Source organism: Triturus cristatus, chromosome 2_1 (assembly GCF_964204655.1).
Source record: "Triturus cristatus chromosome 2_1, aTriCri1.1, whole genome shotgun sequence".
NCBI classification, from domain to species: Eukaryota; Metazoa; Chordata; class Amphibia; order Caudata; family Salamandridae; genus Triturus; species Triturus cristatus.
Window position 1 is genome coordinate 45,778,901 of NC_140581.1, and position 21,903 is coordinate 45,800,803.

General features: G+C 41.2%; 1 protein-coding gene across 2 annotated transcripts in view; it reads right to left on the minus strand.

The window, feature by feature from the left end:
- The window catches only part of LOC146863693 (uncharacterized), a 395,333-nt gene that overhangs the window by 37,642 nt on the left and 335,788 nt on the right, over positions 1 to 21,903 (minus strand). For both annotated transcript variants that reach the window (XM_085627827.1, XM_085627828.1), the window contains exon 8: positions 14,637 to 14,722. In XM_085627827.1, the coding sequence (XP_085483953.1) occupies positions 14,637 to 14,722 (86 nt within the window). The remainder of the gene's footprint in view (positions 1 to 14,636; positions 14,723 to 21,903) is intronic.

Genomic DNA, 21,903 nt, shown 5'->3' on the forward strand with positions numbered 1-21,903 from the left:
AGTGGTGGAAAGAAAAGCTGTTGAAAGTAAAAAACAAGTTGAAACAGAGTCAGAGGAAAGCGAAGAATAAGTACCAGAAGGTCGAGTCCTAAGAAAGAGAGCTTGGAGAACTGAAAAGAATGATAAGGGAAGTAAACTGAAAAGAGCAGCAAAAGACGAAGTTTGGCCGAATAAAATAAAAAGACTGAGATATCGACTGACGCGAGTAAATTCACCAAGAGCTGAACAGGTGAATGAAGTAACAAGTCAAGTGAAATCGAAAGACGAAGAAATAGTTGTAATTGGAGAAAGCAACAGAACGAGGAAACCTAACCAGAAGTATAAGTCCCCGGAATGGACGTATGTGGCCCTTGCTGAAGTAGAAGAAGAGGCGGATAGCCAAGGAAACCCAGAGGTGACTGTACCGGAAGTGGTTGAGGAAGACGAGGAATCGGAAATCCTGAGAGTTATCTTGTCCGATATTGGAGAAGAAGCGGATCTTCAGGACATTCTGTATTCAGATCACGAAGGAAAGGTAAAAGATGATGAGATGCCAAACTGAATGAAACAAGAAAGCTGCTAATGGAAAGACAATAAAATACGGGAAAAAGATCAAAACTGGTAGAACCAAGTAGGTGCTTAGAGCCTTGGGTTAGACAAACTAGTTGTGAAGTAGAAGAGGCTAAGTCAAAAGACACTGCTCATTTTTACAAAAATGGCAAACACAGATAGTAGAAAAGGTAGATGTATATTTTTGAAGAGATGGTGTAAAATGTGTTTGTTGTTGTATAGGATTATTAATGCTTCTGTGGAGTATACTTGCTCTAATGATCTCATTTAGAGTTACTATAGATACAATAGAAGGACAAAGTGAAAACAAAACTGATATATAAAAGATTCAAAGGGTATTACCAACTAGAATAGATAGAAACTATTTGCATAAAGACAGGTCTATAACTGATTTTTCTAACAATGTATTTTCAAAATTATTGTATGAATATGACGATGGACGTAAGGGACTGCTACGTTTGTATGCAGTTACCTGCATCTGTATCGGAGGGGGTGACTTATCACCACCTTCCAGTAACTTATGGAATAACATGTAGTGTAATAGCTAGTTTATTTGACCAAACAGGGAAGTTAGAGTATTATTTTTCAGATGTAGATAACATATTTTCACAAGTACCGTCAATTAACAAGCTAAACAAGGTAAAACCTGCCAAGATATTAGGTGAATTTTTCTTAGAGACTAAAGAACTAACATTAGAGTATATATTTAGAAATAATTTGACTTGCAGTTTAAAGAAAGAAGAAAATACATTTTTGGATATGGTTGAAGAAAGGAGATTAAAAATGCAAAGGAAAGCATCTGAGGGAAAAGTAGAAAAGACAGTCTGGGATGTTGAAATGGAAAAACACTTGAAAGGAGAAGCTAGTCCAACTATGGCTTTAGATTGACCTCAGAAAGGGAAATTGTGTATTAGAAGGAATCAAACTGCATATGATAATTACTTTGTAGGTAATAGCGAGTCCCATGATCATACCGAATCATGGGTGGATGGGGATTTAAAAGAGGAAGAGATCCAGTTTTTCCTGGATTATACTATATTTGTGGGAACAAGGCGTATTATTGTTTGCCAGACCATTGGTATGGCACATGTTATGTAGGCCTGGTTTTCCCAAAGATTTTTCACATGGGAAGAGGCGAGGATGGTGTACATAATTTAGGTAGTTACTTAGCACGTAGAAAGAGAGAATCTTGGTCAGAAATTGTAGGTGATATCTTTGGAGCATTGATACCAGCAGTGGGAATATCTCTGAATGCAAACAAAATTAGAAGAATATCAACAGTAGTGGATCGCTTGTCAACAAGCACCGCTGGAGGACTTTTATTGGTAAATACTGAAATGGTTGCCATGCGTGCCATGGAAATGCAAAATCGACTTGCCCTTGATATATTATTGGCAAAAGAGGGTGGAGTCTGTGGAATGCTGAAATTTTCAACATTGTTGTAATTACATTCCAGACGAAAATAAAGATTTGAAAATTTATATTAAAAATATAACTGATCTGCATGAGAAAATTGCACCACTGGAGGTTGAAGGTGTTTGGGAAAAGATTGTAAAGAAAATATCTGCTATTAAAAATTTCTTTGTAAATTTAGGTAGTACATTTTTAGGTAAAATTTTATTTCCATTAACATGTGTGATTTTCTTAGTATTAATATTAAGATTAGGATGCCTCTGTGAGAAAAGAAAGAAAAGTCAGAAAAAGTTAAAAAGTGAAAATTTAAGAAGAAAAGATAAGAAACAGGAGAGAGAATTTGAAGAAATAGAATTAGAAGCGGTAAAGGAAAGTATGTATAAGACAGCCAAAAGAGAAGATATTGGGGAGACTGAGATGTGAATAAAAGCAAGAACTCATTTCGACTCCATGAAAAGTGGTACAAAATTTTAATGGTGTGATGATAAAAATCACCAAAGGGGGCATTGATGGAGCGGGTAGTGCAACATTTTGTATACCCCCCCATTCTGCATGTTTATACTTATTAGAATAATCTATTAATTTAATAGTATTAATGTGTTTGCATGAAGTTTAATCAACATTACTAATGTATGAAATACATGTGGGATTGCATGGCTAAATAATTTGTAATTAACATATGTACGCATACTAACATTAGAAAAATAGAATATCGCATGATATATGTTGCTATTGTGAAGTTTTCGTAGTGTTGCACCAGATGACATAAATTGGTGAATATGAACGCTTTAAATGTCGCTATACGCTAGGTAATTAAAAGCACATAGGGGAATTAGTGAGGGTTTAACATTTTATTTGTTATTTCTATTTATTAATTACTCTTTTGTGTTTGTTTCACTTAAGTTGTCCTTTGGGCCTAAAGTTAAGATGGCCGCTGACATAGTCTGACGAGATGGCCACCATCCCACGAGGTTCCGGACGAAGTGCGCATGCATTACAACATGTACCAGTGGCCTCGACATGACCCTACTCTCGTTGTACCCAAGCAAGTTCACGATGGGAAGCTCGCCAAGTACACTAACAATGGACTGACACAAGGACCCGGATGGAACATGTATATTGACATAACCTCTTGAACTGTGTGAAACCTCACCGGACGATCCTAACCGACCAATGGGAGAAACCCAAATTTTATAAAATGTATCTTTTTGACATTACTTTTATTATAAAAATGACGGTAGAATAGAGAGGATTACTACGTTGCGTGCTTTCCTTTTTGCTGACGTAGACGACGGTGACGCTACGTGACGGCTGCGTTCCTGAATCTTTAACAGACTGAATTGCTGCCCATTTCTTTGATGAATTGAGGACTTCCTAAAATCTATGGGCACTGATAGATGCTTGCACGGCTCTGGTTCTTGTCCGTTCTTGGGACTGTAGCGTGCTGCATGAAGAACTTTCGAAATCCGACTGATTAACAACTAAATTTGATGACTTAGAGGACGACAAGTAGCCAGACTAGGTAAATATGGTGTTTTATGATTTGCGTAAAGACTAATAAATTTACTAGATGGAACTAAATTCTTGCATTAATTAGATAAAAAAAATATTGATTAACAAGCAAATGTGTTTTGGTTGTTTATTGAGAGAGGATAGATCAGGATCTTGAGTGTGTTTTAGCAGGACTAAATCACCCTACCAATCCAACGAAATGATCCATTGATCACGTGGGAGGAGTATCTTAATGTTTAGGTTTACGATGTGTAGAGATAAGGATATTAGTGTATTGATGTGTAAATCATTTTCTCTCTATAGGTAATAAGGTATTCCTTTCATGTCAGCGCTTGGAATATTCATCTCTCCTGTAAGTGCAGACCATTGAGAAGTGAAGTGTGAATGTTGGTGTTATGGGCCCCACCAATGATTAAATGAGTGAATGTGTTAACGTGATGTCTGGTCTGTGATGAAGGGAGGATATCTGGTACGGGTTTTGTCTTGATTCCCGTTACCCAGGGTTCCGCGCTCTATCAGGAACAATGCCCTATAACCACCACGGGTAGCTCCAACATGTTTGCACAGAGGTTTGCATATCTTTCAGGTCACGAGTCTACAGAACCAGGGTCTTATTATGATAGGCTCACACCAGCACCAGAAAATACAATTATGCTCACAGACACCAGGCTGATTTACTCTGCATCTTTTCTTTTTGGGAGAGACACAGTAGATGTGCAATTGATTTGGGGAATTAAGGAGTGGCAGGTTCAGGGAAATTAGGCTTTGTTTAGAGCATGCCTTATACCACACCAAATGATTTTTCAGGAACAAAACTCTACAGCTCAAATCATGCTTTGGCCTGGCTAGGATAAAGAATTTAAACACACCAAAGATTCCCACATTAACATCATTTGCGGACTGCCTGCAGTTCACAAATTACACGGAGGAAACACTGGTTGTCAGGCATGTTTCATGGGTGACACAAAAGGGTTTAAGATCAGTAGGCTCGACCCACATTACACGCAGACACAACACTCAGCGCTGGTAACAACTTACAGTGGTGGAAATTGTGCCTTGATTGGCTAAAGACCTCAGCATTGTCTCAGGTTAAACAACACTTGTACCTTCTGTCCAATGACATGGGGTTATGGGACTTTCTCCTAGGTCCTCGAAAACCATGTCCAAAGTGCCTCTTGTATGAGATATACAATGAAGTTTGGAAGGTTTCCCAGCAGAACGCTGCTGAGAGACTGCGCAAGATTGACAGGACAAATGTGGAAAGGGTTTTAGCAGTAGTTGATAATGATATTACCAACTTATCTACTATAATATACCCGCTGAGTGACATTGTCTCATCGGCAATAGACATCATACAGGGTGACATGTCTACTTTATAACATGGGCAATCACAGCTTAGGGCTATCATGTTAATAATTTGGATTCTTCAGACAATTCCAAGTGATTGCGTACCCTGGCGACACCTTAATGACACACATCTGTATTTACCTTACGATGTCACAAAACAGCAAAAAATAATGGCAAAGAAGGATGCAACATATACCATGTTACACATAGAGAAGTTAGAGAAATTGCCATTCACTCTAGCGGAAACACCTTCAGCGGATTGGATTATCCAAGGCTCTATTTCTCTGCCAATATTGACATTCCACTTTCAACACTCTTTAGAACACCAACACCATCAAGCAGGCAGATATGAAGCACTAGGGGAGATGTATGTACATGTGTCATGGATTTGACCTATTAGGTACAACTGTAGGAGTGGCGAGACTGAAGTTTTTCTTAGTGGCACAGCCTGCAAAAGTACTTTATAGCATTCCTTAGTGTGCAGGGAAGTTTCACTGCACGGCGAATGTAATGCATCCGTGGCTAATTTGTACTGCCACCTGAAGGGTTCTCTGTATACTGTGATCCATCCAGCCTTCAGATTGTTCTGTAATGGGAGTTATTTGATGTTGAACAATCAAGGGTTGCTGTGGAATGAAACTGTGAATTGTCTATCTGGTGACTGGTTCTGGTGTTGTGACCTGTTGTACGTAAGTATTGTTTCCGCCTGCCTGTACAGTTAGGGAGGCAATGCTGTGGCTTTTGATTAAGCTTTTGAATGTGTGCTTTGATGCCTTAAGCTGACTGAAAGCCTCTTTGTTCCAGAAAGATGAGGCCATAACATCCGTATGGGATACGTTTGATCTTTAAGTTGACAGGTCCTCTTCTGAGATACAGTCGCTACTTCACACTAATTTTCCACACCATTTTGTGGAGCTGGTGCAAGGCATATTCAAAATGTCTAATACAGTGGGAGTAGCTCACTTTTTAAAAAATCCTTGTCTCTGGTTTGATTAGTGCCTTCAAGACTGCCTTCAGAGTTATTCCATCATTCATATACTCTGTGCATGTACGCATTTTGGGGGGTATTCCACTGGTCCTACTCCTGAATGTCGGGACTGTGCTTTTATATTTTCTGCTCTGCAATCCATGTCCCATTACAAGGCTAAATGGAACTGTCAATTCCACACATGCTCCTGTTTCGGGAAACCATGATATCTTGTTTTGGCGCACCCTTGCTTCAGGAACTCAATGACATTGGTTGTTGTCCTTCCAGCCTGTGTGGCTGCACTGCATGCAGCTCATATTCTGCTGTCTTCTGTGCACTTTCGAGTGTGCTTTGGATATATGCTTGGGACTGAAATCGGTCCAGTCACCGACCATTGACCTACTGATTAGTCCATTAACGGCCCATGAGTACATGCATTTTACAAGCCCTCCTGGAATGTTCCACTCATGGGGACCTGGATCTTGGCTCGACATCTGTGGATACTGCACTGGCTGCTCCCCCTTCAGCGGATGCTGAAGGGGCTGGATGGGAACAAATTTGCTCCATGCATCTGATTTGACTGGTGACTGTGGGAACATCGTCTGCAATAACTGGGAATAGTAATGTTTTGTCAACTTCTCTGAACATTTGAACAATCTGGCCATTTCGAGTCATGAGACCTTTCTTTAATTAATCTTTGTGTGCATTGCATAATTTGCTTTAAAATTTGCTTTTATATGCTTTAGCTGAGTTGCCTTTAAATTTTTATAGTAGCTTTCATTAGGTTTCCAGTATTAAAGAGGCAGTGATTATTTAGCTTTTAGGGATTTTTATAATTAATAGCCCTTATGTTTTATCTTTGTTTCGTGTTTCATAGTGATGGGTTTTTTCACCTTATATATAAGGAGTGGGTGTCACATAGCCTGGGCAGAAACAATGCCATTTTAATGCAACGTGACTTTTGACATACATTTCTGAACGTGCCAATGCAGGATAGGATTCCCTGAAACTGCATTTGCTTACATTTCAACTTCGGAAGCACCCTATCATGACACCTTGAACATTCAGTACAAGTATAAAGTTCACTGCACAAATGTCATGGTACATTATTGCCCAGTAGTCGACTATGCTATCTTGCTAACATAAACAATTGCGGCCTGACCCAGACATGCCAGCATGGGCACTGTTTATTATATATACAAATCTACTTCCTCATTTAAATGAGAGGAGCACTTTTGATATTGATAGATAGTTTTAAAGTGCATGAATCTCAAGGGCGTCTTGGCGATGAATAGCTATCATACTGGAAAAATAAGCTGATTTAAGAGCCCAGATGTGCCTTTCAAAGTTAATTGGAGAATAGCCAAATCTTGAGATGTTTTCTAAACCTCACAATATTGGAATGGCTTCTTCTATGTTCCGGTAGGCTGTACCACAGTTGAGCTGAGGTGTAAATAAAACTTCTTCCAACCCAGTTGGCTCTCCTCATTTAATGAACATTTATTGTTCTGGAGTTGGATGATTGAAGTGTCCTCCTGAGAGTGTACCAAGTGAGGTTTCTTTTTAGGTAATCACGAACATATCCATAGAGGGATTTGTGTACGAGACAGGGCACCTTAAATCTGACATTTTGTTTCACTGGCAGACAGTGAAGCTCGTTTTGAGTCCCTGAAACCGATTGAAATGCACACATTTTCTTTAGCAGTCTTGCTGCCACATGCTGAAGACATTGGAGATTCTTTACGGCACCTTGGTGGATGCCTAGGTATAAGGCATTGCAGTAGTTCAGTGCTGTTACTTCTGTTTTCTGCAGTTCGAAAGGAATATACAAAAAGATATTCCTAATCTTGCATAGCAAGAAGAAACAGGGGGAGGTAAGTTTATTTATGTGTGCATCAAAGGACAGACTAGTGTCAAAGATTATTCCTAAGTTCTTGACTGTGGATACAGGTGAGGAGAGGGCTCCCAGTGACTGAGGTCATCAGGCAGGGTTCCATGGTGGTGAGTTTTTCCATAAGAAAAGTACCTTCATTTTTACAGAGTTCAGCATTAGACTGTTAGCTTTCACCCAATGAATAATGGACTCCATACACCTGTGATGTGAAGAGCTGTTTCCTCCAATAAGTTGTGTGTCGTCTGCATAGGCTATTGGAACTAGGTCAAAGGAATGAATCAATTTAGTCAGCAGGGCCACATAAACCTTAAACAGGGTAGGGCTCAATGTTGATCCCTGAGGGATTTCACACGGTAGCGAAAAGTGCTTGGAAACAAAAGCTTCCAAAGCCACTGTGTGTTCTCTCTGAGAGAGGAAGGATTGGAAGAGTTTAAGAGTTGGACCTTCAATGTCCAATCTCAACCAGGTGGGACATCAGGCTTCATGGTTGACTGTGTTGAAAGCTGCCGACAAGTCTAATAAGATCAAGGCAGCCTTACCACCTGCATCCAAGAAACCTCTCACTTGGTCAGTGGCCACAACCAGAGCAGACTTTGTACTAGGATTTGGTCTAAAGCCAAACTGAGCTGAGTCCAGTATTATATTCTCCTCCACGAGTTTCGAAACAGTAATGTTCATATGTTTTTATAGTACATTTGCTGGTAGGGCCAGATGGGAGATAGGGCTGTAATTCTTCTATCTCTGTGGAGTCTACTGTTGGCTTTTTCAATAGGGGAAGAATAGGAAGTTTTTTTCCACAACAGAGGAAACTCTCCAGATTCCAAAATGCTGTTCAATAACTGAGCGAGAGGTGGAGAAATTACTTCCACTATCTTATGCCTTATTTTAGGAGAGCATGGATCTGAGGGAGCCCCAGATTTAGATTAACCCACCAGTTCAGTTAATCTTTCTTGTGCAGAGGCAGGTTTACTAAGGTATTTAGACCTGGAGCTGGCGTGTAATGACCGGAAGGAGTGGCAAGCAAATTATCCTTGCCATTTAATTTATAGAAAATTTCCTCCACTTTGCTTTTAAAGAGCTCTGCCACTTGATTGTAGAAAAGATTACAAGGAACTGGCACAGAGTTGGAGGCTGAGCTATAAAGGGTATCCACCATTTTAAGAGTTATTTTGTGGAGTTCTTTGCAGCATATATTTTTTTAGAGAAGAATTTGATCTTCTCAGCCACAATCAAATTTTTGTATTCTTGGATAAGAATAGTATATTTAATGTTTTCTTCCTTTTTATACTGCTTTCTCCATACTTTTTCTTGCCTTCTGCATTTCAGTTGCAGAAAGAACCAAGGGGCAGAGGGTCTTTTCCTGAAGTTCTTAATGGTTTTCACTGGAGTATGCTTAATCACCACATTTCCTAACAACTCTGCTGCCACTTCAAGTTTGCGGCATGCCAGAATTCCTGCTCAGCTGATTTGTGTCACCTCGACGAGGAATGTCCGGCTCTACACCAAAACAGACAGGCTGATGACAGTTGCCCACAGGTAATGGGGAGTTAGATCACCCGGCAGGGATTTTTGGCAGATCACCCACCCTGGGCAAATCTAGGTTAGGGGGCATTAGGTAGGAACACACTATATCACACTACATATATGCCAGCATATATAGCACAATGGTGGAATAATTAATCCTCTCCACTGTTTCTGTATTGCTAATGATGCTAATATGTTTCATTCTATTCAAGATTCAAGAATCTCACTGCTTCAATAAATATTGAAACTGCAGGTTGTGCATTTCTGGCATATTTTCTTCTGGCATGAAGGAGAGTCCAAACGGAAAAGGTTCTAGATTTGTTACCATGCTTTCCTTGTGGAGTCATGGTCATTATGTTCCTAGTTTGCAGGCACATTTGTTACCCTATAAGGTTAAGTGTGTAAATGGTGCACTGTGAGCTAGCAGGACTATAGCCCAACATCTCCTGGGGGGGTGCAGGTAATCGGACTCGCATCATCCCAATATTTATGTTTTCCAATAAATGCAGTTTTACCAATGAGGGACAAGCCGTACAACAAGTATAACATTGGGAATTCCTTATTACATTTAATAAGCTGTAATTCCTAACTGAGAGAAGGTAGATCTATAATGTTTGGTGCATATGGAATGGTTATGATAAATCCTCCTTAACGACAAGGTTGGATTCATTATGACCTATTATTATATTGTCACTTTTAGGAAGTTGGCATTTTCCTGCTGTTAGTCCTGTGTCCCTGCAGCCTGTCTCTGATACATATGGGGTGGTGGACAGCTGGGCTTTGTGTATTTCCACTAGACATCCACATATAATGGAAGCATAGGTATGTCGTAATGGGCCATCCTGGGAGGATGGGAGAGAGGAGCTGGACATAGCCTCACACTTACACCCGAATAGTCTGTGTCCTGTCCCCACACAAAGGGCTGCATACCCCCCCCCCTGTAGTGAGTCTGCAACCAGGGCCGAAAGGGAGGACTTCTTTGCATTTCAAAGTCCCTTCTTTGAAGTCGCCCCCACTTTAAGCGCACCACTGGGTATAAGAACTGGACCTTAGACCTTACAACTTAAGTACACTTCTGGAACTGAGGCTACTTTCCCAGGAAGAAGGACGGTTTTGCTGCTGGACTGATGCTCTGGAAGAACTGCTGCTCTGCTGTGTTGACCAGCTGCCTGCTGCCCTCCTTACCTTGGTGAAAAGGACTGGACCTACATCACTTGAACCCAGAACCCAGAGTGACTCCAAGGGCTAGTTTGCTGGCCTCCTGATCTGAAGTCCCAGGACATAAAAGACTTCCAACCAACCTTCTTCTGCACCTGGACACTGCCATCTGTGACACTGCCCAGCCAAGTGATGCCACCCCAGTCCTGGTCCCATGAAAGGGAGCCTTAGGTGTTTTCTCCAGCAGAATAGACACATCATTGTCTCGGCGGAGAACAGAATCAGCGCATCGCCACCACTGCGTTGGTCAGCAGTGACGCATCAGTGCTGCTGCACGGATCAGACTGGCGCATCATCCCTGTTGCATGGATCAAGAGCCAGTGCATTGCTGCTGTTGCATGGCTGAGAGTTGGTGCATCGCCCTCAGAACCTCCACTGCGCGATTCTCTACTTGGTGCAAGGTCCTCGCATCTACACTAGCAACAGCTTCAATAACGATGCTGAACCTAGGAATCGCACCAACCCGCTCATCAGAGCCAACGCATCACCGCTGTGTGCAACCAGGACCAGCACACTGCCATGTGGATCGTGGCCGGCGCATTGCCCTGCTGTGCTCAGCATGCTCATTTGTCGACAGCATCCTTGATGCAGGCGCGACCTGAACTAAGATACTTTTGCTCAGCGGGCCGCGCCTGGTCCCTGTAGCCGGCCCACACTCCATCACGGTCTGCGTAAATGTTTGGACTGTGTTCCACTATGTCATGAATAGAAATCCCTTGTTGGTGCTTTGTGCTTTCGGCACTATTTTGACTTAATTATTTAAAAATCAATATCACCGGTTTAACTTATTGGATGTTTGTCATTTTGGCCTCAAATAACTTATTAAAATCAAATCTATTTTTCTAAATTGGTTCGGGGTTGTGGTTTTAGTTTAATACTGTTTTGTACTGCATAAACACTTTACACATAGCCGCTAAGTTTAGCCTGACTGTTTGTGTGCCAAGTTACCAGGGTTAAGCACAAGTTAATTTAGTGACTTTTTGTGGTTCACACTGCAAGGGATTGTGGCTGTTGCTTGACCAGGGCTCACACCCAAGTCAACCAACAACCCACTTTCTCTCATGTGGCCTAGGAAACACACTTGTATAATGTTTTCTAAATCAAAATGCAATAAACAAAACAATAGAGAGAAGTTACCCTTCAAGACTTTTGAGGCTATCATACTGCTTCCTTTTTAAAATAAACCTCATACTGGCTTTAAGATGATACATCTAGTCCTGTTTCCTGATGGGTTGACCTGGAACAACACTTCATATACCCTTTCTACTTTCAATCTTACATTGCACTACAAGCTAATCAAGCCATTACTTTGCAAAATTCTTTCCTTATGAATACATTATCACTTTCTTCAAGAGTGCCCACCATTTTATAGAACCCTTCATGCTCTAGACCTAAACAGTTATTGAGGCACAATGGCAACAAGACTTAGAAGTCTCCTGGCTGATTGCCCTTTTTTAAAAGAGTGTGTCTTAAAGTTAGGAAATCTTCTGGAATTGCTAAACGAACTCAAACTCAGTTCTTTTTATTCAGTAGGCTTATAATTACCCCATTAAGTGTGAATAGGATAAAACCTAGCTTTCACTCCTCCTGTTGGCACTGTAGTGCAAATGTTTCTGATTTGAGGGACATTTTATTTACTCGTCATTATATGTTTATATTTTGGATACAAATATGGCATCAGATAAACTTCATTTGTTTATACTAAACGATTTTAGGAGTCTTTCTGATGATTAGAGATGCTCCTCTCTCAATGTTCCTATCATAGATATATTGATTGCAGTTGCCTTTCAGGAAATCACTAAGAACTGGAAACATTCTAAGAACATTTTGTTCCAAGCTTGGTGGAATCATAGACTCGATAGAGCAACCTTTAATCGTCTGTCACTAGATATCAATGGAGATGCAATTTGGTCGTAAGTCAATTTATTTTTTACTGTATTTTTATATATTCTTTCTTCTTTTCCATCTCTCTTCTTTGTTGGTAAATATGATTATTGGCATATTATGATGCTTCTCCTACTTCATTTGTCTACTATAATCATATGAAGTATTTTAATTCCACGTTAAATCTTTCTTCTATGATATTATATTTGATGGTTAAAATAAATTTGCTCTTTAAAATTAACAGCTTGTAGCCATTAGTAGAGTGACGTCCAATTGACTTTTTAAAGTGTTAACTAAGCTAGACTCAAATATTGCACAAGAAAGAATTCAAATTGACAAATCGGTGTAAGAAAATAATTGTAAATGCTATCAATAAATGTTGCATCAGTTTAGATTCAAGTTCAGACCTGTGTGGGTGGGTGAAAAAGTCTGACAGTATAAGATGATGTGATGAGTCTTCCTATCTCAATTATTTTTGTAGAGTTAATATTTCCTTTCTTGGTAGTTCATTTTGCTTCCTTCTGATTTGGCTTCAATTCTCAATAGAAATTGTGTACCCCTCTTCTCAGTTTCTCTGCAACAGTCACACTCTTCATCAGTTTCCTTGCTTACTACTATTACCACCCATCTATAGGGGATATTTACAAAATGCTTTGTGCATCTAATTCCTGGCTTTAGCACAAAACAATTCTAAAGTCCACATCTAGAGTCACAAAATCAAGCTAAGTGAATTTTAGAATTGTAACATGTAGAAGATGATGGAGAGACTGTCAAGACCACATCTTTTCGTGAGTTTAGGGTAGGAGAAAGTAAGACTGATGGAGAATGCATGCTGCGACCATATGAAATAAGTGGAACACTCAAAAATATGTAAATTTGTACATTTGTGGATATTCAGAAACATTTTGTAACCCACACTGGATGCAACTCTAAAGTTAATTTGAAAATAGGCTAAAGCAACATTGCTTTTAGTTCGGCAATTGGCATGTAATATCCCAAACAGTCATGTAAGTTTATAGAACTGGATATTTCTCAACAGGAAAACATATTTCCTTTCTGCATAAAAGAATGAAATGTCTATTTTCATCTGACATGTTCATGCTTACAATAACAGTAAAGTAGGCGAGTAGAAGTACTCTTTGAAGTCTACATCTGGCATAGATTTAAAGAGTTTCAAGGTAGAAATATACACTAACATGTAGGTGTAAATCTAAGAGAGCAGTTTTGTGACTTTTTCAAACATGCCTTTGTGAATCAGGACCTGTAAGTTCAATTAGGGCCTGATTACTATTTAGTCAGTCCATGGACCACTGTCCTCGCTGTGGAGGTACATTGGCTGGCTAAGACCGCTGCACTTGTGGTCTGACTGCCAAACTCATAATGAGTTTGGCAGTAGGACGGCCATGGGACCGCTGCAACCACCAGGGATTAGCAATCCCTGGCAGTTGTGCTGCAGTCAGGGGAAGCAATATGCTTGGAAGTGCTGCTGCAGCACCACCAAGCATATTACGACTTTCCCCCCAACCTGTCTTTTCATGGCGGTGAGCCAGCCATGAAAAGTGTGGTGGCGGGGAAAGATAGGGGACCCTAAAGGGCCCCCTGTTGCCCCTGTGCATGAGGATGCATGTAGAGGGAACATGTGTGCCTTTATGCATGCACCCCCAAGTACCTGCACGGCATGGCCTGCAGAGCCCATGCCGTGCAGGTACAGGCTGTGGCAGTCTCATTGCAGTACCTTTTGACTGACTACAAAGCAACTTGTAATCTTTTAGGTGGCTGGCGGTTGACCCTGGTGGGAAGCTGGCATGGTGGCCCGCTCCAAGACCACCAAAGTTGTAATCAATCCCTTACTCTCTATCACGTTGCTGCTCAACAACTTTCTGCAACTTCACTTCCTTTTGTTGTTGCCTTCTGAATTAATTAATGCTGACTGCAGACTGCCTGTCAATGCACCCAATAAAATGAAGAAGCTGCTGTAGATCACCGATTGTGGGAGGAAGAGGTTAGGCTAGGACCAGAGCAAAATCCCTTCAATGAGTTGAATGCCCCAGATCATGCAAATGCATCCATGCCAACATTAGGGCATTCCCCCACAAAATATAATGTGACCCAAATGTTATCTTGTGGATCCACTGAGGACTAAACCACAAGTATGAAACACAATTATTTAGAGACCATTAGATGGTTCAAAGAGTGTTCTTCAATTTTTAAAATGCATCAATTTTAAAAAGTATTCACTTCAGATGGCGTCCAATGACAAAGACAAATCTGTAAAGAGGACTAGAGTAATCCCTACTGGATGAAGGATGTGAACACTTGAAAACGTACCCTCCAGAGCCATCTGACCAGGTCCATTTGCTATCGACTTTTTTCAGACCAATCCAATATTCCTGAGACATGCCTCTTATGTAATCCTAAAATAGGGATACAGAAGACATCATCAGTACATACTGAATGAGCAGGTTCATTGTCTGTTAAAGGGATGTCAAAAACAGGTTAGGGCCAATTTGAATGCCTTTAATCGGACCACAAGCACGCATGCCAATACAACCGCCCACACAATATGATGGCCATGTTGAATGGTGACGACAACACTTTGATTTTCAATGCATATGTGGTACACTCTGACAGAAAGTGTAAGGCAAACACACACAAGTTAGACAATATGGAAGTAGTGTTTGTACCGAAAAAGCTTGTTATTGTTGGACTTCTTTTATTTTCAGTATAAACAAAAAACAGTTGTGTGTTCAGAATCAAGGCACTTCTACCTGTTCAGATTTATGTACTGTTGTGGTTCACATGTGTAGCTTTATTTACTTTTTTTTGATGGGTCTAAGGGCCAAATCTACTAAACTCGTTTGCTGTTGCATAGGTGTTAATTTAAAAAATGACATGTTTTGTAACTGCAAAAGAATGAATACCCACGTGCACAAGTTACTCCCAGACTCAGTGGCGCCTTCAGTGAAGCTTTGTGGATGCTGGACATGCGTGCCAGTGAGAGTCTGGCTGAGCAGAGTTGCCTGGGACGTGTGTGGACCTGTATGCGGTTGTTAAAGAATGCAGGGCCAGTTCTGTGTATTGCTGTGTGTGTGCACTTTGAACTGGGGGTGCATTTGTGGATGGGAAGCCAGCAAAATTCTGTGAGATGTGGGGTGATGTGAGTGGGGAGAGGTAGGTTGAGGATGAGTGAATGGTCTGGAGCCTGTTCAGGAGCTTCTTAGTGATTCCTGCATAGAGTGTGCTGCCTTAATCGAGTCTGCTGTTGATCGGTCCTGTGTAACCATTTTTCATTTATTCTGTGGCCTTGATTACAAATTAGATGGACCAAAATTATTGTAAGTTTTCATGTGTTAATTTGTTCCTGCCTAATTAAAAGTTGTTAGTTTTTTCTGTACAGAAATAATTGCAGGTGAACTTCACTGATGTAGCAGTCAAGCCTAATTTCACCTTTTTTTTCTAACATGTGGGAGTGTACAAAGCGCCCTCCTCCTACACATAAACTACCCCTTCTGACTTCTACTTTCCACATCCCCTCCATCATCAAACACCAATCTCACTCAATGCAGCCTGCATGTAGAAGGGCAAAGTGTGCATGACTGTTTTGGGTGGCCAAAGAGGGCAACCAAACAGTCTTTGCGCACTCAGGAGTGGGCAAACCAGTCCTCCCTTGCCCTGCTCAGAGAGCAGAGCAGCCACCCACCCACCCGCCCTCAAAGCAAACAGAAAATGGTAATAACTAAAAGTTATTACCATTTTATGATTTGTCTTCTTGCACTGCGAGAAAGCAGTGGGGTGACGCTCCTCTGCCACAGCGGAGGAGCCGCCCCTGACCACATGGCAATGATCAATTCCATGGACTTCGGCTCGAAATCGCATAGTAGTGGGGTGATTTTAACAGGCAGTAACATTAACATTGCACACAATTTAACGGTGGTCACACTACCGTTCAACACACAATCAAGCCCTATAATGTAAAATGGTGAAATTGTGGCACACTCTGGTACAATTATCCACGTGCATCTTAGAGAGTGATCCAAAGAAAGTCTTTATCAGTGTTGTCTTGTCCGCAAACAAGTGTTGTTTACAGAGTGGGGAATACATGAATAGACAACAGTTAGGAAGTTTGATCTCCATGCAGGGAGCTGGCTGAAGTATGTGAAGGTCAGAGACATGCTCTGATTGTTGAGCTGTGTTAGAAATGGGGGTCTCTAGTTGGCAGAGGTAGGTACCTTTGTCCAAATAGGGACCCTTGCATCTAGTCAGGGTATGAGGATACATACTTTAGATAATGCCTGCTCACCCCCTGGGTAGCTTAGCATGAGCAGAGGGACTTATCCCAAAGGCAACATGTAAAGTATTTGTACTCAAAACACACAGTAATACAGTGATAACACCACAAATGGACACTACACCTGTTTAGAAAAATAAAGTATCCCAAGAGACAAAACTCCAACATACATGTAATAAGAATGTGACTTTAAAAAGATTTCAAACAACTTGGTCCATAGAAAACTATGGATGTGTGATTTCTCTCAAAGTACCTGGAGCTGCAACAAAATTCACAAGGCCAAATAGTCGCAGAGATGGGAAGCGCTGAAAAACAATGATGCGTCAGTTCCTGAGACCATGGGGAGGCAATGCGACAGTTCTGCACCACGCAGGAGAAGTGATGTGTCAAATCCGGTAGGGGGAAGTGATACGTCGATTCCGAGACGGTTCTGGTCTGCAGGGGATGCATCAGGAAAACGTGCCGCACAGGTACGATGCGTGGTAATCGGAGATGTGTCGGCAGTTGATGTGGCAACGTCAAGTGGCACTGTGTCAATTTCTTCATCCACAATCCCTCGATGCGTTGGCTCTTGCAGCGGTGACAGGCACTGCGCCGATTTCGGCAGCGGCGCAGCGATGCGTGGAGAATCTTCTCGCACGGCGGTGCTGCATCAGAAAAACAGCTGCAAGAAGAGCAATGCATCAGTTTTCGTAGCTCCTAGCAGCAAGCACAACTTCCAGAGGCCCAGACCTGGAAGAGGCACCTCCTGGCAGGTTGGAACTCTCTGGAGCAGACTTCAGGGGAGCTGGGGGTGAAGTCTTTGTGGCCCTGAGACTTCAGAACAGAAGGCCAGCACACACAGGCCCTTGGAGATCTTTTTCAAGCAGGTTTCAAAGCAAAGTTCCAATCTTTGTCCTCTCCTTGACAGAAACAGCAACTGCAAGCCAACTCCATACAGCTCTTCAGCTTTTCTCCTTGGCAGAAGTTCCTCTTGATTCCAGAAGAAGTCTCAAGTTCTGGGATTTTAGGTCTAATACTTATACCCCAAAATGTCTTTGTTCTCTATGTGTAAGGGTCTCTGAGCCTAGACCAAACCAGTTCTGTCCTCACTGGTGCAGTATGACCACAGGGGGTGGAAAGAGCATTGTGAAATGGAAACAGGACCTATTTAGGTGCAAAAAAAAAATCCTCCCACTATTCTTAAAGCAGCCAAGGTCTATGCAGCTCAGCTCTTGTTAGGGGGGATTCGCGTTTACATATGGCATGCCTTGCCGGAAGACACAGAAGTTTTTTAAAGTTTTTTTACAGAGTTTTATATAGCGCAAACTTGACCCAGTGTTCGGGTATCAGAGCGCTTTACATAGCACGAGTTGCGTTACATGAGGACACATTCATTTTTTCTTAGGGACGGGGAGATTAAGTTATTTACCCAGAATCACAGGATGTTCAGTGTCATTGCCGAGACTCAAACCTGGTTCCCCAGATTTGAGGTTGACCGCCCTAGCTGTTAGGCCAACTCCTCTCCCCGTTATTTAGGATAAGATAACTCCCATTAGAAAGTAGAGTCAGTGTGAGAATAATAGCTGGGACCGTTGTCCCTTTTAAAAAACAAGCCAAATTAGGGGCTGAAATGTTGCAGGCACCATGAAGTTTTACTTGTTTACAGACCAGGGAGTGTCCTACTGTAGAATCACAGTCCTACTCTGTAAGGAAGACTTTCTTATCCGTTCGTTGACAATGGAAAGCGAAACAAAAGGACCATTATTCATGAATATAGCTACTCCCAAGGGGTTCATATCTACCTACAGGATAGTGTTTCATGCAAACCATAAACTGGCACAGTGAGATGGGTAATGACATCACCCCATGTATTAACCATACAGCTGAATCAGTTTCTGCCACTGAAAACGGTAACTCTTCTAGTTTTTCAATATGTAACATCATGTATGTTGCATCCTTCATTGGCTTCATTGACTTGTTTTTGGTTATCTGTCAAATTAAATGGTAAAAATAGGTACCTTCCCACTTTTTATCCAACCAAATTGCATAACAGAACACAGCTGATTTTGACCATGATACAAAACAGACACTTCATTTTGAACAATGTCAACTAAAGATGATACAATATTATCTAAATATATACACAAGAAGACAGAGTGATAATACTGTTATCAGCAAGAACTGTCTCTAAGTTATCCTGATCTATTTGACACAGGCCGCTGCAGCTTCCATCTGCAAAAACTTCCAAAATTCATTATATGCTGCATAAACAAAACGTTTAGTGTGAGATTTTGGACCCAAAAGGTAATCATCAAGATCGATGTCACTGGACTAAAGTGAAAGATGTTGTTTCACAGATTACAGTGTCGAATGATCCAACCATTGTTGACATAATTTACCCACAGAGTACGTGGTAACAGTATGGGAATTGGAAAATTCGGATCAGGTCTACCTTGCGAAAACCCCTTAGTGGCATTAGTAAAACGTAACTGACAAGCATTGGTGCCACAATAACCAACCCAAAGGGTCCATAGTGGGAGAGTTAAGAGTACTGTTTTGAAACAAAACAGTAAATTCTTCAATTGTGTAGTTGGTATGTGTCTGCCATGTGTCATAGGCAGCCAAAGACGGAATGGAGGGAGTTTTCACATTTTTAGTAGTGGCCAAACCAAAACATGTAGTTTGTTGAACTGTTTGATTAAAAAATATTAGCTGAGACGGTATTAAACACGCACAATGCAAAGATTCAGTACCTTTCAGGGACAAGTCAGTTATGAAGGTAGAGGAATAGATCCATTTAGTATGGGTCATCATGAATTTGGTACCGGTAGTCTTATTTAATTTGAAAAGATAACATACTGGGTCAGATATCGTACCCAGTAAATGATACAAATGTATGTTTTTTGAGTCAATGAGCTCCCCTGCAATGGTGTCAGACAATGCTCCCACTGTGTATAATTAAAATGTGGTCTCTGAGTATTGGTTTTGTGTAAAGAATGATGTCCATAATGTTGGTAACAGAATAAATCAGCATCATTTGCAGAATTTAAATACAGATCTTCAATATCAACAGCAGTATAATATTTCAAATCCGAAAACGATGAGTAAACATTGCTAACATTATACGGACAAAAACTCCCACCTGACCTAAATCCTTTTACAATAGGCTGATATCAGCTCTATGAGCCACCATTTGCTATACGAACACAATACATTTGTGTATTTACTCCATTTGATTCTTTCACTAAATTCTTTTTATTACCATTTTTATCTATAAAAAGACATTTAGTTACACAAAAGTTAAAAAAAATATGTGCAGAAAGTCATTGCACATCCCGCGACAGGACGGGACAAGGGGCAATGGGGACACCGTCGATAATCCAACCTGTGACCACCACAACGAGGATCACATATTCGAGTGGGACGCTACGTCAGCTGGGCGTGAGCCCCATTCGGATATGTGGACTAGGAGGTTATGTGGAGGTGGAAGGCCCCTTCTCCTGCCGCCATTGTCAGACCCAGTTTACCATTGCCAGTCAGAACACCCATCCTCATGGCTCTAGGACGGATTTTTCCCCCTCCGGTAACACTGGTAACAATTCTGCCAGTGCTACTACAAGAAGGAAAAATCTATTGTGTAATGTAAGATCTCTACCGAAACATGCTTCTGAGATATGGGACCTAATTTCCACTAGCAATCCAGATCTATGCTTTCTCACGGAAACATGGTTAAAACCCTGCTCAACTCCAACAATTGAATTAGCCATTCCCTTGGGTTTTAAAAATTATTAGATTAGATCGACCCTCGAAAATAGGCGGAGGAATTGCTATTGTTCACAAACAAGATATTGATTGTTCTATGGTAACTGAGCTATCCACACCGGAAATTGAACTATTAATATTTAAAATCACTCCCTCTGTAAAAAACACAGCCACGCAGATGGGTGCCTTAGTATATCGCCCCCCGGGCTCATGTGCAAACTTTTCTAACGTTTTACTTGAGTCTTTGGCTCCATATATCAGCAATGATAAAGATTTTATTTTACTTGGAGATTTTAACATTCACAGTGAACTAATAAATTGTAAAGAAGCCCAGTCGGTTTTACAGGACCTTTTGCTTCTGGGGTTATCACAGGTTAACTCTGGACCTACACACCGGGCAGGACACACACTAGACCTTATATTAGCAAACCATCCTTTAGTCTCATGTCTACCGCCTATTCAAACCAGCTGGTCTGATCATTTTGTTATCGAATTTCATACCTTTCAACATAAAAATATTGGCCATGAATCAGTTTCTCTTCCCTGCAAACGACGTCCTTGGTATAAGGTTAATGAACAGACTTTTAAAGATAATTTTATTAACCCCTCCTACTCTGCCTCAGAGGGAATGGATGGTGCCTTAAGGGAATTTGATTTAGCCACTAGGCGAACGATAGACATCATCGCCCCATTGAGACAATTTAAACCACGCCCTGCCAATAAACAAGAGATCTGGTTCTCTGATGAGCTTCGAATTTTAAAACAGAACTCTAGGAAGCTGGAAAAAAGATGGAGAACCTCACATCAGGAGAAGGATAGAAAGCAATACTGGGCTTCTCTATCCATCTATCACAAAGCCATTCGTGGGGCACGTAAAACCCATATAGCATCACAAATTGCTGCGGCAGGGAACTCTTCAAGGGTTCTCTATCAGGTTCTACAGTCTTTTGTGAAGCCAGTCGCCTGCGAAAGCTCTGAATCAGTATCCCAACTTCTTTGTGATCAAATTTCGTCCTTCTTTTCTAATAAGATAGACAGGATTTATGAGAATATTGTCAATTCTAATCTCGCCTCCACTGCCATGGTCCCCTGTCAGGTCTTTAATGATACTGAACATGTGCCTAATACACAAGTTTTAGACACCTTTCCCTCAATCTCTTCCCCAGACTTATTGGCTCTGATGACCCAGATAAAAAGTGGTAGTCCGGATGACATCATACCTGCCAAACTCATGCCCATCCTTTCTGGACAACTTGGCCCCATGATTCAAGGACTGGTCAACTTGTCTCTTGGCTTGGGCTCTGTTCCCAAGGATTGGAAGCGTGCGCTGGTAAGGCCCATCAGGAAAAATACATCTATTCCTTGGACCGAGCTTACCAATTTAAGACCTATCTCACTGCTTCCTTTTCTGGGGAAACTGACAGAAAAACATGTCAACAGACACTTGTCCGGCTTTGTTGAAGATGTGGGTGGCCTGGACTACTCACAATCCGGGTTCAGGCCAAAACACAGCACAGAGTCTACTCTTCTGTCTGTGGTAGACGACCTACATATGCTTCAAGA